This window comes from Chlamydotis macqueenii, chromosome 2 (assembly GCF_036417535.1).
Source record: "Chlamydotis macqueenii isolate bChlMac1 chromosome 2, bChlMac1.mat, whole genome shotgun sequence".
Taxonomy (NCBI): Eukaryota; Metazoa; Chordata; class Aves; order Otidiformes; family Otididae; genus Chlamydotis; species Chlamydotis macqueenii.
In genome coordinates, this window is record NC_141557.1 from 70,506,015 (window position 1) to 70,525,168 (window position 19,154).

A 19,154-nucleotide genomic window follows, 5' to 3' on the forward strand; every position below is an offset into this window, starting at 1 on the left:
ATTTTTCTTGTGACTAGGGCAAGTCATTTTGGGACTGGTCAGTTTGGAATTATGCACTGGCCCAAGTGTTTTCTGCTCACTCAGCACTCCTAAAAACAGCAGCATAAATAATTTAATATTATGTACCTCTGGTCATTGAAATAAGGCAAATTTCAGCTTTCTTCTCCTTCCACTTTCCCTGAAATATGGTAATGAAGCTTACATTGAGTATTTTCACTGTGACATGGATTTTACTCAATAAGCCACCTCTATAGCGTAGATTTTAATTGTACTAAAATAAGCCAGAAAATAGTTTAAAATAGTTTATTACACATCTTTTGTTTAATTTCAAATTCTGTGTAGCAGACTCCTAAGTTTCAAGCTTTATGCACTACAAATTACAGTTAAGTCCTTCTTATAAAGAAATTCAGGTTATTTTGTGTCTATAGTAAATGGTTTAATCAGATTTGTTATTTTCTTATGTTGATTTTTTCCCCCACAACAGCGACTTGGGAACAGTGTAGAGAAGCCCATTGCTGATGCTGCAAAGCTTTACTGGGCCTTTCTAAGAACAGAGGAATCAGGGATCCCTGGTGCATTGATCACTGTGATGCTTTATACAATCCTGTTCTTCATCTCATCTACAGTGTTGTACCTGTACTTTTTGAGGTACGTCTCTTCATCTCATTATTCCCTTAGGAACTTAGATTCAAGCCCCTTCTCTTGTAAGATAAAATAAGGTGACATCAGAAAAGACATATCAGTGTTGTATATCCAGAGCCCAGAACTGAAGACAATTAAGGAGGGGTTAGCTCCAGCTCAACTTTTAACACACAGATATTTGGTGGGCACTGTGAGTCAGAGTAGGAGCCACTTATTTCCTCAACAGGAACGCATTTGGTATCATGATTTTTTGTAAAGTTTAGGAGCCTCTGTTCCTTTGGCTTCAGACAATGGTGTCTTTGTCAAGGGTTTAAGCTCCAAAGTGTGTGTACCTTTTATTTAGGTACTTTGGAAGACATTGTCTTTAGTCTTCCAAGCAGGATTTTTATGAGAAATAGCAAAAATTTGGAAAGCTGCATATGGTGTGAAGTGCAAAATCTCTCTCTGAGTCTGCATTGGCCCCCAGAGTCTTACAGCTTTTTGATGATACAGGGATTTTGACCTGATGTGACTGAGGTTTTAACCCACTGCATGACATTACTTCATCCAAATAAATTTTATATGACCCTAGTCCATTATCAATATTCAATTCATCATGAAATTTGACTAACTACTTTTCTTGCCACATTTCTAGCAGATACCATGAGCTGTACAGTCAACAGGGACAGATGTGAGACACTGAAAATGAACGAGATAGGTTGTCTAATATATTGGATAAAAAAGTGTATTTTCTTTTTTTCTGAGTGACTCATGTATAATGCAGTATGAATTTTGTACTAGCCCTTGATTCACCCAATGATGAACATTGAGTGATGGCAAGCACCAATCTGCAAAGGCAAGATGCAGGCAGGTGTAAGAATTGAAAAGCTCAGCGTACCCCCCTCTGTCTGAAAGAATCATCCCTCAGTCTCCTTTCCACAGACTCTGTTGCAGCAGGCAGAAAAAGATAAATGGCAATCTAAATTTCTGCAAAGTATTTCAAAGCTCCTGTATTCCTGGAAGCTGTACACAACTTCAATGTACTGGTAGTCTAGTTAATTAGTTTTTGAGATGTTAATGCCTTCTTAATCATTGACTTAATAGTTTTAAATAGCTTCATAAGTTTCAGCTGCTGTCGTTTATTACTTAGGAAAATTAATTTAAATTAAAACATTTGTAAGGCAGGTTTTTATGAGAATATTACCAACATCTTCATTGTCTGGGGAACAGGTGCAAGATCATCAAAGGTTCCTTTCCTTCTGGATCAATTTCCCCATAATGTTTTCCAATAAAGGGGTGGGGGGAGAATGTTACTAGAGGAAAAAAGTTGTCTCAGTACAACACATTTTAAAAATGATTCATGGCAAAATAAGAAAGCAAAGAGAAGATAACAAAATCTGTTACAGTGCATAAGGTCTTTGAAGTTCTTTGCTTGATAACAGAAAGAAACATTTTGAATACTGATGCTTGTGCAAAGTTATACTATGAGCTTCTGAAATAGGATCAACTTTCTCTTCCTTGTATATCCGCAGCCCAACACAGTGGGAATCTTGGACTAGGTTAGGACTCTTGAGCAGCACTCTGTCACAGTCCACTAATGATAGCATTAAAACCTGTTAAAAGGTTCTTAAGGAAAGTATCTCTGCAATTCTTAACATTGTTTCCTGAATATAGATATAACAGCATTTATTTTCAAGAGAAAATAGTATTATAACCAAGGCAGTTGTATACCTTTGTGCGAATATTTCTCAGGTGTTATATCTCAAAGATATTAAAATGTAACATTGCTCAACTCAGAGAACAGATATTTTCTAAACAGGCATCCATCACATCTTTCTCTTGTAAGGTAAACCAATATAAATATTGAGGGATGTCTTCTGTGTCCTAAGACACCAGTCCACAGAGAAAGTTTTGGCTGTTGGATGGTGGAGTTGGTGCCGTTGGTTAGAATTAGTCAGCAATTTGCCATTTAACAGAAGTGTTCAGCAGAATGTTAAAAAGGGATAAGAATAATGAACCCACCAGACCACCAAAGCAAGTAGGGGAAGTGTCTGTTTCTGCCGCAGCTAGAAAGATCCATGGCAGCACTGCTGAACAACCAGGAAGCCAAAGAAATCATGGGCAGGGCATTGCTCATCTATTTGTGTTTTTATAAACCAACATATGTCAATAAATCTGTCTCCCCTTGGGTGTCTTGGGTGTCTGCAGTGCATCTAGCATGGAGAGATTTTCTAGTTACTTTTTTTAAAAATGAAGTGGCAGTGGTTGCAATTCCTTCACTTTAATTCCACTAAACATTAGGAACAGTTAGGAATTTGTTGGCGAAATTATTTCTGCACTGTGAGAAAATGCAGACCCATCTCAGCTAAAAGTGTCTGCTAGGAAGAGTCTACAACTTCTGGAATTGAAATATTTATTTGGGGAAAAGCTTCAAAAATCTACATTTTTCAATCTTAACAGCAAAATTATTTTAATGTTTTTTACAGTTTTTTTTTAAAGGATGAGAAAGGCTCAAGTGAAGATTTAATAAATTACTGTAAGCCACTACACTATAACCTTCAATTTTTGGTTTGTGTAAATTTTTGAGAAGTCCATTTTTTTATCTGACTCTGGATAACAAATAAGTTCAATGTCTTCTGTTTCTGATAAATAAATGAACTTACAAGGTATACTGGGTCTCATTTCTCTAGAAAATAGCACCTGAGTTTGGTTTCGCTCTTTATTGCATTAGCAATAGAAATTATTACTGTCATATTTATAAGTAACCCTGTTAAGATGCAACAAGAGTGTTTTATTAGTTTTCTTGCCAAAGAACAGAAATTAAAGCAGGTAGCAGGAGCAGGCTTAGTAGTTTTGGGCAAAAGGAACAAAGCTGGAAGACAGGCTTCATGATTCTTAATTAATTCAAAGTTAATTATATAGTTTATAACCATGTGCTTAAAATCTTCATATAGAAAATGTTTATGGCAGCAAGTAGACAGTAATTTAACTGCATTATATTTTACTTCATTTGAAATAAGAATGTTACATTAAGTGAGCTTAAATAAATGACAAGGTCTTTTTCTTGTTTAGCAAGATAAGTGGCAAGTAATTTAAATTGCTGACCTGGAATTTCAAAGATGAACACCATAGAATATTGCTGTTTCAAGATGAGCGGAAGGCTAGAATGCCTATCAGCTTGATTGCTAGATTTTCAACTAAGCACAAGATAATTCTAAATTATGAGTCAATGTTTGCAAAATGCATATCTTGTGTTGAAAGAACATCTAATGTTGATCCAAGGATTAAGAGACAAACTTTTATTTTAAGACACTGTGGAATTTGAAAAATTACTCCATGAAGAGTATTAGTTATTTATAAAATGATTCTCTTCTGTGGCATGTTTTAAGATACTTTGGTATCCTACTGTGCCTTAGCACTGATTTCAATTTCACACTTTAGATATTTTTCTCTTATTTCTTGGTAGCCAGTTTGTTTGTATTCCTAGGACTACCTATATTAGATTAGGTTATCTTCCAGCTACTCTCCTCTTTTGGTAAGAGAATCCCAAAATCTTGGAAACTACTGCAAATTTAGGGCTGCATCTTGAAAAATGAATATTTTTTTAAAAAAAAAATGTGGGGAAAAGAGTACAGAGAATGCCTTTGCAGCAAAGCAGGAGATACAAGTCCCTAATCTGATGCTGAACCAGGCTGTCAGATTTCAGTATCAGAATAGTTACTCCATCACAGAAACTCTTAGATATAGAGCTTGACCCTAAGGTACCTATTCCCTTTTGAAGAGAGAGCTAAAACTCCTCCCAAGATCAAGCTGAAAAACTGGCTGTTGGTGCATCTCCTTATTTTGGTTCCACACTAAATCTTAGTTATGGGCAAAATTGTACTAAGCAGCTTATTGAGTGTGCTTCTCTGCAATTCCTGTGTACACTGTAAGATGAGATGTAGAGATAGTGTAAATGTGAACTTCATTCTGGTTTACTTGAACAGTCCACTGCTCTCCACCCACACACACATTGGTTAGCACGTACATGCCAATACAAGACCCAAGAATAAGAATCAACTGCAAGAACTGCATCCAGTGCTGCTGTACGTGAGAAGGATGAGAATTCAGAGGGTGAAAGGAGTTGTACCTGTGCTCTCTTTCTCACCTGCCAATAAATGGAGGACCTGGACAGCCTCACAGAAATCTGGGCTTTTTGTTGGTTGCAGTGCCACACAGCAATCCCTGCGCTTCTCACCACTACGCTGCCAGTCTCTGGGAAAGGTGGAAAAGCTGAGATCGACAAGTGACGGTCAAATTGTAATAAAGCATTAGCTTGGAAGAGGGTACAAAAGGAAAGATCTCAGTTCAATAACCAAGACTGAGATTCCAGATTTCCTGATCTTTATTTTCTGAATCTCTGGTTTTGGAATAAAAGTAGAATGAGAAAGAGATGAACTTGATGAGGTTCCATTTGAATTAAACAGCAATGTTTTGAAGTTTTGAAGTTCATCTAAGGCTAAAAATGTGACACTAGGCTTTTCCAGAAGCCTCACAATATTTCTTGTTTTCACCTACATTAAGAAATACCACACAGCAAGCCTTTCTTGTGGTAGAGAATTTTACTGCGTAGTGCTTATTCAATTCTCTACCACAGCACAGAAATGTCATACAAAACCAAAGCCAACAAATGAAATCAAGTTTTCTAACATCAAGAGAAGTTTAGACTGTATATTGACTTCAAGCTTGGAGCTGAAAAAAAGTGGTGAGTAGTTCCTTTCTATATGATGTGGTTTGCCCATTATTGAACCCTGGCATAGCAGGGCTTCGATTCATGTCTAACTGAAGTACTCCATGTAAGCACTGGAACTAGTTACCCAGGCCAATGCTAAGGACTGACATTGGATATTTCTCAAGGAAAGGAATATCAAGATCTTTTCTGGAAGTCAATATCTTGAAATAATTACAAGAAATTGCTGCTTAAGTTCATGTGATTTGATTTGGGTATTGTAAAGTCTCCAGAGGATTCTATGTTGGCAAACTTGTGGGAAAGCAGCTTCTTACCCATGCGTAGAGAATAAAGTCATGAAGGGAAAACAAAGCTTTAGAAGTCTACAAAAGAGTAAGGCACCTTTTTCTTTTTTTTTTTTTTTTTGCATGGAGTCCTTTCAAAGAAGAACTAAATGTGTAATTTCTATCCTTAGGCTACATAGCGAAGGTTGGCTATTGGATGTATTTCAACGCATTCATGGTGAGGAAGGCACATTCTTTGTTCCACTAGACTTAGAGATTTCCAATCAGGAGCTGAGCTACATTATGAAGAGGGCTGAGCAGTGGAGGGGAATCAACGGTGAAAGACGGATGGTGAGTGGTGAACAGCGTCTCCAAAAGGAGTCTGTGACATACTGGTCCAAATTAATGCTTTGTATTTCTGGGTATTGCCTAAAAGGACCTACAAGAAAATTATTCTCAGGGTACTTTGAATGGAGAAGCTAAGAAGTATGTTCAGGAGAATTTTGTTAGAAGGTTGTATGTGCATTGACTGAACATCTTGAGGGGTTACAATCTGCTTAGTATCCAGAGGCTTAGGAGCGTCACTGATGTCAGAAACTGTCTATGCTATCTGGTGTTTCTTGACTGGGTCTTAAAAATTTGCTAGCTGTTTACATGTCAGTACCATCCCAGACAATTTCTCAGCCAGCTCAGCAAACTGGGGAGCTCCATGGACAAGTTGCGTTTGCTCCCTGCAAGAGTATGAATGGGGCTGCCCTGAGGAGGGGGTGTGAGTTTGATGAGTCAGATGTGATAGCCATGCCCTCCTTCCTGACCCTTTCCTTCCAGGATAGCCCAGAGGAATGGGCTGAGCTGGAACTGTGCAGGGGGAGGTAGAAGAGTTCTGAAACTGGTCTCCTCTAATTTGACTGTGAAAACAATTCCTTTCTTTTCCATTAAACCACTAGCCTCTAGTCCCATATACAAACTTTAAGCTGTGATGTACAGGAGATATATCTGTGTTTGCAAAGTGTTCAGTGTTGGGCATGCCATCCACAAATGAGGCTTCTGGTCATAATTGCTTTCAGAGAATTGAAAATAACAGAAGTAACACGGTCAGTAGTCAGTGAGAGTTATTGTCTTCCTTCTGTGAGGGCCGTTTTCTTCCTTGCTTTCTAGCTTTGCATCAGCATTATTAATTCCTATTGGACTATCTTATAAAACAGCTCTTGGACAACTGTTAAAGTGCTCATCAATTGGATTTATACATCTGTGAGAGCCTTTGTGCACAATGCTTTGCTCAGTAACTCTCCTGCTTCAATGTAAAAATGAACAGATTCCAGATAGGAAGGAAATTAGTCCTCTTAAGAATATATGAGTTTTTTGTTTTCTTTTCTTTTCTAACTCACTGGAAGAAGTGATTTCAGATTAGGCTCTGCAGGTTTTTCAAGTTTCTATAGCTACCTCTGAAAGATCAGCAGTTTATATAAATATATAGCCTCAGTTGTCACTGCTATAAACATCTGGCACAGCTGTAATTATTTTCCACTTTTTTTCGTGATGACAGTTTGGACCCTGAAAGGAAAAATAAAAAGGTGAATGTGCCAATTGAATGAAAAAACAGATACACAGTAAGCTTAATTTTTGTGGGAAAGTCTAGAGCACTACATTGCATTTCCACAGAGGAGAGGGAAAAGCTTTCAATGAATGAATGTGCTACCATGGCCACCTACCTCAGACTTTTTGTACAGATAATACTTATTTGCTTTACTCCAGTAAGAAAAATAACTCTTTTTTTTTTTTTTTTTACACTTAAAAACTTTCTGCAGGAAATCAGAGCACAGCCACCAATGATTGGTTTCTATTACCTTTTTACAAGTTAAGTAAGGTCAAACAAAGAATATATATAGGGGACCTTGTTTTACATGCCAGGACTACCAATGCCATATGGAAAAAGTGGTGGATAAGGCAACTGCAAACAACTACTTCACTGTTTCAAGAGCTGAGTACATTTCTAATGATATTACCAGCATATCATTTCTTGCAGCAGTACAGAAAGGGCTGAATGAGGGAAGAAAAAAAAAAGGAGGGAGAGAAGAAGGAGAGGATGGGGGTAAAGAGAAATGGAAATCCATGGAAAGAAAAATTACTTCTCTGTATACAAATGGTCTGTCCCCAAATGGAAGACATCTGTATTATCCACTGCTATAAGACACAGTTCAGAGGACAGAGTATTGAAAAAACATGACCCATAGCTATAAACATATATGTCAGTGCCTAGTTTTGCTCCCAATATTGAGCTTGGCATGTATGAAATGCCATATTGAAATGTGGGTACCTGACCTTAGTCTGAGATCCTTTAAAATGGACCCAGCGTCAACCAGGTCCCGCAGGAGGGAGGGTGCAGTCGGAGTAGAGGGAGGACTCCCTGTGCTCCATAGGGAGCCCTGCATGCTTCATTTAACAAAGTGGGGTGATGCACAGTTTTGCCCCTGCCCTAAGTCCCCAAGTTTATGATTCTTATTTTGTCCACATCTGCACAAATGTCATGCCTTTTCCTTTATATCAGCCCTAAGCAAATGCCAGGCTGTGATGGTGTTAAACATTCCTGTTCTCTATGGGGCATGCTGATACGGACTATATGATATAAGGAGATAGGAATAATGCAGAAAGCGTGCAGAAATTTGCATCCCTGGCATCAGCAGGATCTCTTATTATTTGCTTTAGTGGGCACAGAATCTGCCACATAAATGAGGAAAATTTGTGAGTGGAGACTACTGTCCAAAACTCCTAAGCTATCTGTACGAAACACAAACGCTGTGAAAATACCACCACTGTTCTTCAAAAACCTGAAGTCTTCCCCTTCTGCTCCGATTTCTTGTTTAAACTATTTTGATGGAAAAGAGAACCATCAAACCAAATTTCATTAGCACAGTGGCAAAACTAGTCTTGTAACAAAAAACTTGCTCCTTTCCAGAAATATGTTCTCCACATGGAGCATCTCCCTGCAAGACCAGGAACTATGTTTTCAGGTCTTTTATATTCCTAGGCATTGCAGATACTGAAAGACCCTTTCTTTCTGCCATGAATTTGCATAAGGTATTTATCTTGTCCCTTTCTTTTTGTATGTCTAATTGTACTAAGTAATCAGTATGGAAGACACATCACTAGGCCTTATTGCGTGCATTATTAATGTGTTAATTTTTAAATAAGATACCAAATTAACTATGAGCAATTTTTATAAAGGAAAGCATGAGACTGCCATATCTTACATCACTCCATATAAAAAATATATTTTAAATGGAGGTCATTCAAGTAAATAGTCAGTCAAACCTTCTGGAAAAAAATAGGTCTATGGTTTTGCAATATTTTCTTGCTATTAACCATGTGCTTCTCATTTTTATTCCCTGGATTTAAAAATTGCCCCATAAATGGGTATTTTATAATATGCTTAATTTCCTTTTATTAAATTGATAAATGCAGCAGCAGAGGACACATTTACAATATGATGAGAATTTAAGGTTATTGCATTTTACAATTTTTATATTGTTGAGAGAAGCGATTTGTCATTTGTGGAATGACATCCATGCCATCATTTCAAAGTATTTTTAGTCGTTCTTTTGATAGGAAAAAGGTCACTTTCTGCAGACCAGGAAGACATCACTCTATTAAACTAATTTGCCTACATGCAAATTTTGTCATTTTTACCTCATTAACTATTTATCATAGAGTAAAAAAATATATATATTCATGAAGGGGCAGCTAGCAGCCTGATGGAGCTGGAGCTAATATTTTGCAACTCTAATGATTTTTTGCATCCTTAATTAGATAGCATAAGGTTGATATGATTAGGTCAGGATGTAGTGTTTTTCATTAAAATACATTTTAGAAGCTGTATTCATAATCTGCCCTTGCAATTAAATAATGAGCCTATGAGTTTAATATTATCGACCCAATTATTATCCCATGGAAAAGTATACCTTTAATAAATTTGTGCCGTAGGACCTTCATTAGCAACAAAACGAATTATATTTCCAGGTACACAGATTAGACGGCCACAATCACATTTATGTAGCGATTTCGAAGGCACTGTGGGGAGAAAGCTACCGAAGCCCCCTACCATACACAAACACACTTGATTATTTTGGAAGAAGCCATTTACAATGCCTTTAATGAGGAAAGCTACAAAGAAGTAAAAATGCCACCTGCAGAGGCAGACAAACATTTGCACAAACAAACATTTACAGAAACAGTGTTCTGGGCACCCTCTGCTTGGAGGAAGCCTGGACCCTTGTTCCTCAACCTGTTATAAATACGGAGGGAGAGCTGAAAATTTATTGATCTTTTATTGAAGATGGGCACATATTAAATGTATGTTGAATTCCAGAATCAGGAATATCAGGAATTCAGACAGGAATACATTAACTTGCCATTGATAACAGCAGATCAGTGATGAGGTCAGGACTCTGGATATTAGCTAAGCCTTTTTTTTTTTTTTGGTAGATGTGATAAAAGTGACAATGACTTCCTGTCCTCATGAAACAATCAGGTTCCCAAAATTAATTGACAGTTCAGAGCCAAAGTATGAAGTGGAGTTTTCTTTTGCCCAAACAGATGAATTTAAGAAAAAAAAAGGAGGGGGCATGGGGGGAAGAGGAAAGTATTTCTAGTAAAACAGGTTCTGACCAGGGATGGTTTTCTGAATGAGGTCTATTGTGGCTAGATCTGTTGTTAGGTGTGGAGTGCCCAGTGCATCACTTTGCTTATGTTTAAAGCCTCTGAACTATTTATCAGATAAATTGCTATCACTAGGGGTAAAAAGGAAAAAAAAAAGAAATCTGTCCCTAAGTGATTTTTACTGGATCTAGCTCTCAAGGTACCACCACCGCTTGAAGTGGGACTTTTTGCATAATAATGCTAACAAGGAGAAAAGTTGTACAAACAGTAACCTGAAACAACACCATTAGCATACCAAGCATAGGCCCAAAAGGTTTGCACATAGAGAGGGTTTCTGAAAAAAAATGCAAGCTCTATAGGCAAGAAGATAATGTGAAACTTGCACTTGAAATAAAGCCTGATGCACTGCAAAATTATTTTAATGAGACTAAGGCTAATTTTCTAATTTTAAAATTATATTATAGCAAACCATAAAAAATTACCCGGCAGTAGTTTTTTGAAAGGAAAATATATTTGTAATTATCTTGAACACACAAGATTACTTCAGGGCCTATTATCGACACAATTTTTGGTACCACTTTACACTAATTTGCATTTATTACTCTCAGGCCAACTATTAATATGTTAATAAATAAGTCATTAATACTTGTTATTTAATTGCTATCTATTTATTTCTGTTCAATAATGCATTAATTACTTGTGAATAGTTGAGGGCAAAATCCTGCCCTTGCTAGTGGAATCAGCTGTGGCGAGAAAGGAAGCCAGTGCCAGATATGTTGGCATTATGAGAACCGCTGAGCTGGTAGAGAGCAAGTCGTTGAACCCATTTAGCACGAGGAGGTTAACTTTTCATCTTGCCTGAGAGAGAGCTTCATGAGCATCCAGGTAGCCTGTGCTGCAGCAAAGCTGCTTGGCCACAGGTGGAGGCTGCTGAAGACAGGCAGTACCACACCTGAGATCACTGTAATTTTTCTCTTCTTATGGTCCTGGGCTTGCTCCTATGATGGAGTTTCGACTCAGCTTGCAAAGATGGGTGGTTGCTGGATAGCGAGAAGCCAAGGGCAAATACTGAAGTCATCTGAGAGCTGGCGCTACACTGAGGAAAGTGTGGCACATAGCGCATAGTGAGAAGTGGAAATAGGCATATCGCTTTCTTGCAGTTCTATACTGGAAACAGAAAAAAGGAAGTTCCCCTGCCCTACCCTGATCCAAAATCTCTGATTCAAGCTCTTCAGTTCCCCTTGTATAAAAACCGTCGTGGAGATAAAAAAGCTTAAGAAAACACTGACTGGATAATTGATGTATTTTCTGTTTGAAGGTTTAGCACTACTCTGTGATTTCTTGCCTCTTTTGGGAGAAAGCTGACATTTAGAAATGGATAGGCCAAATGTTGAACAAGAATGTCAGCCTGTCTCTGTGGATCTAATAGATCTAATCACCTTAAATTTATCTCTCTGTAGTTGCAGGGTGAATTTTTCCCGTGAACACAAATAGAAATTTTGCTGTTGCCTTTCAGGAATTCAGGAAGTTTGCTTTCCAAAAGATAGGTGAAAGATTGCAGGGGTATTTTAGCTTAAAAAAGGAAAAAAAAAAGATTGAACAAATGGGTTGGAAGGGGTAATACCATGGTAGAGAATTGTGGGGTCCTGAAGTCAGCAAAGAACAAAGTGGTCATAGGAGAAAAGAATGGAAAGTGGCTCAGGAATTTGTGCAGAAGATACAACCATGATAAAGAAATTGAAAGAAATTGAAAGAAATGCCAGATAAGAGAGGTTGATGGGGAAAAATAACTATACGATCATCTTACTTTTGGTTCTACTAAAAGTATGCTCCTATTCTCAAATTGCTGGTTCAGATATCACTGGTCTGCAAATGGATAAACGAAAACAAGTTGAGGAAGCAAAAGAATTGAAAATGTAAATTTCCTTTTTATTTGTCCACTTTTCTGTTGATACACTCTTTCTGACTACAAGTTATACCTTATATGTGTAGGCTATTGCTTATGTACTCTGTATTACACCTTTAAAAAATAACAAATGGTTGAGATCACTCAAGCTGCAGGAGAAGATATTGTATAATTTTGATTTGTGGTTTCTTTTCTCTAAACTAGTTTCAGTGATCTTCTAGAAGCTTAGCATTTTGTGAGTTCACTATCAGGGTTTTTTTTCCTAACCTTAACCCATGTGGTAAAAAACTTGGAAATTGCTCACTGGAGCTCTCAGTACAGTGTCTCCAGCAATTTGATTCTGCCAAGAATCAAAACAAAGTTTGCTGTTAAGAGTAGCATAAGACTAGAAAGCAGTAGCAAAACCAACCTTGAGCATATCCAGAAAAATTAGGAGTAATTCAGAATTTAATTCCTTAAGCGCTAGTATGAATAAATCACTATGTTGATCTGGGGTAATGCACAATTGTTTTAGCCAGTTCAAGTAAACCACCCCACTAGTCCAGGACAATTCAGCTCAGTATGTTGAGATGACAAGACTAGGCAATAAGAAATAATCACCTATCTGCTACAGAAATTGTAGGAAAGAAACCCTGACCCCTTTGCAGTCAACAGCAAAACTCGCGCTGACTTCATTAGGGCCTGGATTTCCATCTGTCTCTGTAAGCAAAGGAGAAGGGAGGAAATAGGGCCATGTCTCCCTGAACTTCTACGTGATCTGTGTATATAAGGTCAGATTCTCATCTGGGATAAATTATTGAAGGCAGAGTCTGTATTTTTTTGAAGATTAAATAGAGATTGAAAGTCATGAGATGAGCAGAGGGAAGGCTCAGCCGAGTAATGGGATGTTAGAGAAAACAGAGCAGAATGTAAGGTCAGAAAAGGGTGTAGCATACCGTCACCTCTTAGATTTAAAATAAAATTATTTCTGTATGAAATGAAGAGGCCTTGAACTGTGTGGGATCAAATTGGCCAGATGGTTCTGAAACACTTCGCTTGCTGTTCTTTTAGAGTATTTAGTCCACAGGGAGTGGTGGGTGAAAAGAAAGAGGGGAAATGCGGATGGTCGGAAGCATCTGGAATAGCCAACTATGCTGACCATACCCAGGCATGCCATTAAACCTCACAATGGTTGATTAGTAATTCGTCACAAAATGTGCATGTGCAAGCTGTGGAAAACAAGGTAATGCAGCCTAGGTAAAGGAAAAGTTTATTTTGCCTGGGTGGATAGGTCTAACGAGTGGAACTGCTTAAACAGATGTGCACACAAAAAGAAAGCTTGTAATAAATTATAACAATGGTAGAACACATATAATAACAAATAAACTAATGAAAATGGCATTAGAAATTGAGCCAGTAGAGTAACACTGCACAGAACTTTTTTTTATCTCAAAGAAGAAAAAAAAGAGACGAAAAAGTATAAAAAACTCAAACAGCTATGCAAGCTTCTCTGAATCTGAAAATTGCATGACAATAAGTTAATACAATTAAAAAAGATAAAAAGAAAGGCAAACTATGCAGAGGCAAGTATTATGAGCTACTTACAGCATTTCATTTTTGGCTGGCATGTGATATCTCATATGATAAGACTATAAATTGAAAACAAAATGATTTAGTCAAAGTCCATGGAATTTACTTAGGGAAGTTGTAAACATGATACTGCTTTTAGGACACAAGTATTGTTTCCCTTTTCTGTGAGAACTGATTTATTCAAGTCTCCTTTGCTATCCCCATTATATGCACAATATAGTATTTCCAGAGTGAATGGTAACAAATCATTTTACTCCTATAATCAATAGATGAATTATATAAAGGCGTTAGTGCAGATGGACCAAATTAATTGTCTGCTGACATCTTTATGATTACTATACTGGCAGAAAGGTGTTAATTTCTGTAATACTTCAACAGATATCCAAACTGTTTTGTCAGAGAGGTTGGACAGTGATGGAGGAGGAGTACACTTAACTGTGATTTTCGTAGTAATTCATGGGAGGCTTCATTGACATGTGCTAATGGCACTTGATTGCCCTCAAGATGTTTTCACAACAGAACTCTGCAAGTGCCACATCAAGGTTTGCTCAGTCAAATAGTTTTTTCTCCTTGCATCTAGATAATTTGTGACCACAGGCAAACTTTTCAAAATCCAAGGTGGTTTGCAACACTCCATTGGGGTGAATCTGTCATCAGCCGGCTGGTACAGATCGGTGCACTAATGAAGAGCAAGCTCTCTGGGTTTTTTGTCATTTCTGTGCAAGCAATACATTTCATTTCTCCTCAGTGGCAAGGCAGGTTATACATCTCATCCCATATAATCTGACTTACATTATAATTTGATTCATACACAGGCTTTCCATAGAGATTAATTAGCAGCAGGTTTGAAGTTTGCAAGTGAAAATATGATAATTAGTTTTCTTGGAATGTTAACATTTCAACACTTCAGGTTCTCTCCATCTTTGTCTTCAGTGAAGCTGCAGTAAACGAGCACTATTTCTCTTCTAAATCAGACTCTTGTGAGGTTTGAAATACAGACATTTTCATCAAGCTGGATAATTTCCATAGAAAATTTACTAGCTCATGAAATATTGCAGGAGTAATTCATACAATGACTCCCTCCTCCCCTTAGTAGGTTGAAGTATGATATGAGCAGTTCTGAAAACCCCCAGGACAGTCACTTATTTAACAATGGTGATTCCTATTCTTTGTAGCAAAAATCAGCTGACTCTTCATTTTTGCACAAAACAGAATTAGTCGATAGGTCTCTCATATGAAGAATGTTTCTCAAATCCTAAAATCACCCTTCTCTGCACACCCGTACTGAACTGGCACCTCCACAGAGATCAGGACACAGTTGTTCAGGTACAGAACAAAAAGGCTACCCTGGTTCCTAGCTGCTTATCACACAGCTGGAGAGCAAGAGACGGCAGAAATGGCCAAGCAAGTGCAAGGATGCTGTGGTACCAAGGAAGGCAATTTAAACCCAGGCGATTTAAACCCAGGAACCTGTGTCAAATTTGCTTGGAAGAAGATGAGAATGGAAGGGGTTATGGTGGAAAGAGGAGCACTTTTAAGAAGACACTTTTAAAGTCAAGCACCCTGGACTTTTTCGCACTTCAAAATATCTTTTTCTCTGTCCCTAGAACAAGCTATTGGGTGTTGCGGACACAACAGACTCAGATAGAATCATAAAATCATAGAATAGTTTGGGTTGGAAGGGACCTTTAAAAGTCATCTAGTCCAACCCCCCTGCAAGAAGCAGGGACATCTTCAACTGGACCAGGTTGCTCAGAGCCCCGTCCAACCTGGCCTTGAATGTTTCCAAGGATGGGGCATTCACCACCTCTCTGGGCAACCTGTGCCAGTGTTCCACCACCCACATTGTAAAAAATGTCTTGCTTATATCAAGACTGAATCTACCTCCCTCTATTTTAAAACCATTACTCCTTGTCCTATCACAACAGGCCCTGCTGAAAAGTTTCTCCCCATCTTTCCTATAAAGCCCCCTTTAGGTACTGGAAGACCACTATAAGGTCTCCCCAGAGCCTTCTCTTCTCCAGGCTGAGTAGCCCCAACTCTCTCAGCCTGTCCTTACAGGAGAGGTGCTTCAGCCCTCTGATCATCCTCATGGGCCTCCTCTGGACTCGCTCCAACAGATCCATGTCTCTCTTACATTTGGGCTCCAGAGCTGGACGCAGTATGCCAGGTGGGGTCTCACCAGAGCGGAGTAGAGGGGCAGAATCACCTCCCTCAACCTGCTGGCCACAGTCCTCTTGATGCAGCCCAGGATGCGGTTGGCTTTCTGGGCTGCAAGTGTACATTGTCGGCTCATGTTGAGCTTCTTGTCCACCCCAAATCCTTCTCAGGGCTGCTCTCGATCCATTCTCTGCCCAGCCTGTATCGAAACAGGGGACATTGCCAACACCAAGCAGCGTAAGATCACCCCATGGAGGTAGGCACTGAGGCTGTACCAAGCTGTATGTGAACATGCTACTCTAATCCTGGTACTGCTGTTTGCAGGGAAGAGAAATCCACAAAGGTCTGCTGGGCTGCAGCTGTAGGAACTGGGGGAGGTTCAGGGTCTCTCATCCTGTGGAAGGATCCAATGAATTGCACAGGGCTTTCTATAAGTTATATCAATGTCACACCTACCTACAGAGCCATAGGCACTCACTGCACATCTGTAGCCCTGAAGGTCTGCATACATGCAGTGGACATGGCCCAGACTTGAGTGTGGGGTGGGATAACATTTGTCAACAAAATGTTTCCCGTCTATCTCAAATGCTAACAACTACCTAAACACCCCCAAAAGTCACTTGAAAAGACACTAGTTCTCAAACAGCAAATTAACTAACATCCTCCAAGTTGTATTCAAGCTGCACACACTGCTTCAAACAATGCCATTTATAAAGCGATAATGAAAGGAACTAGTCTATAAACCTTTCCTTAGCAGCAGGGGGGTTAGGCTTCCAGGTTCACAAGCCTTCAGTTTATTTGAAGCCCATCAGATTTCAGCAAAGAGGAACTAATCAAGGGAAAGAGTAGAGTAATCCTAAAAAAGCTTAACAAGACATTACTGAGTATGGTTTTTTCTCCACCTACACCGACTTTGAAAGAGACAGAAACCAGCTTTCTACCTTTACTATATTAGTTCCCACTTGTTAAATGGAAATGCAAAGCCCAAATGTGTTCAATAAAGCTAAAATAAGCATACTTCTTTGTGAACTAATGAAGTAAGGATCCAGTTGGCAGGCTTGCTCTCTCAGGCAAGACCCATTAGTACAAAAGGAGGTTTATCTGAGAAAAGTCTAAACTACGAGTCCTAAATGGGTAATCTCAGCTGCAAAAGAAAACAAGGCTGGCGAGGTTTTTATGCTGTGACTGAGCTTAAGCTTCAAGCCTGCAGGCTAGCACTACTTGGAGTGTTTCTGATGGGATCATTTTCTATGCAAAAAGACTGATTCATCAAAGAATTACTCAGGTCATGGCCAATGTGCCAATTTTGATAGCCATTTGTCTGACAGGCACAACAAACCGTTCTGAGATGTCTTAAATGACCAGGTGCAGTTTTCCTATTTTTAAATAACCCTTCATGGTTACTCCGACCAGACAAATGCCCTGCAAAACCAGACAGGCTACTCCCACTGCTGCAGCCTGGGGAGGGCTTGGGGGAGCCCAACTCCCTAAGGTGCTGCCTAGCTTTGCCCTTTCCCTTTTCCTCTCTCATTTTGCGGACACAGGAATTCAGTACTAGTGCCTGTTGATGTTAGTGTCACTGGATAAACGATGCACTTTTAGGGCTATAATCAGGGAGTCTGCTGTGTAAGGGCCTGCACCCAGTCAGTGGAGGGAGATAAACACCTCAGAAGATCTGTTGAGGTGATCCCAAAGCCTTACGTTAGGCACAGCAAGAAGTGCTCAAAGCCAGCAGGAGAGGAGGTCCTAGGATTCATGTGGAAAGCAGATTGTCTGAACAGTGCCCACTAGGATCAAGGTGTTGTGAGGTTCGAAGTTTGGCTCTGTCTTCATCAGAGATGCAAAACTTAGCAGCTGCCCACCTTTTCTCTTGATTATTTCTCTACACCCTCTGCAAAACTGAAGGATTTTATTTCAGAAGTGTTGATTTTTTTAAAAGTCCATTCTGTTTTGGACAAAATGGAGTAAATTTTGAAACAATAAATCCATAAAACCTGCTGTACTTACACGCCACCTGAATGGCGTGATTATCCTTCTCTGACCACCCGACTCTTAGGATTTTTCATTAACATTAATACACAAATCTTTGCAAATGCAACTCCTATTTAACTGTTTAGGGTAATATTTTGCAGGATGAAAAGAACAGCTTTCGAAATAGAGGAAAAATCCAGAGGACACAACCACATTTCACAGGTCAGTGGCTGGGATAGCAGGAGCTGCTGAAGGAGAGCTGAAGGAACATACTCGCTCAGGGGCATTTTAGCACTCTTGTGATACGATACCCATATTCATCAGCATGCAACAATCTCCTCTCCAGATGAAAAACACTACAGATCATGTTCCTAATAAAACAGTCAATTTGCCTGCTTCTCTTTTTTGTTGTTGGCAGGAATTCCTTACAACCTCACCTCCCTGGGGCATGGCTTCCTCTCCCCCTTTGTCGATCAGGAGAAAACAAGGCTCTGTGCAACAACAAAGTCTCGCTGGCCGGCCTCAGAGACGCTCCTGCCAGGTTTCAGACAGACCCAGGAAATTACTGTTGTTTTAGACAGCGTGTTTATCACTAAGATAGAAAAAAAACCAATGTAGATGGGAAGCATCGTGAGAGCACATTTCTGTCCTGACAAAAGCGTCAGGGTGAAAATCGTGACCCTTTCAGAAAACTCCAGCAAATAAGCTCTGGACAGAGCTGTCAGGTTGAGACAGAGACTCAGCCTTTACGTTGAGTCTCACAGAGATGTCCTTATGTACAGCCAGACCTTGTTCAGTGCTTGCTGTATCCCTCCAGCCCCATTCAGTGGGCAAGGAGATTTTGCTCTGCTACGTGCAGGTGTGTTCAGTAGTCTCTGATGTCACTGTGGGGAATTTTACACCTAAAGGAGAAAATATCATTTGATCACAGAATATTTAAAGGTTATTACTAGAAAGCAAACTACCTGAGGTTTCAGTTTTGCAACGTTGCTCAAGTATTCTCTAATGCACTTACATCTAAAGTAATTCACTCTTTATTAGCAGCCTTTTGTGTGACAATCACACAATGGTAGTAAAGCCATTTTCTCCAAAGGACAAAATTAAGAGCCTGATCTGCAAAAACTTGCTTGTAATTACAAATATAATTGGCACATGAACTTCATGCAATTGCATATGCAAGCTCAGAACCACACGATTATTCAGATTATTACATTGGTAGAAGCATTTCAATTACTCTGTACCTGACTAGATCAATAGGCATCGACAGTATCTTGCCCAA

The 19,154-nt window shown here is 39.1% G+C and overlaps 1 protein-coding gene across 1 annotated transcript in view; it reads left to right on the forward strand.

Annotated features, from left to right (window-relative positions):
- The window catches only part of LOC104477431 (uncharacterized), a 124,926-nt gene that overhangs the window by 73,144 nt on the left and 32,628 nt on the right, over positions 1–19,154 (forward strand). The window contains exons 7-8 of the mRNA XM_086741480.1: positions 485–648; positions 5,805–5,964. Coding sequence (XP_086597606.1) covers positions 485–648; positions 5,805–5,964 — 324 coding nt within the window. The remainder of the gene's footprint in view (positions 1–484; positions 649–5,804; positions 5,965–19,154) is intronic.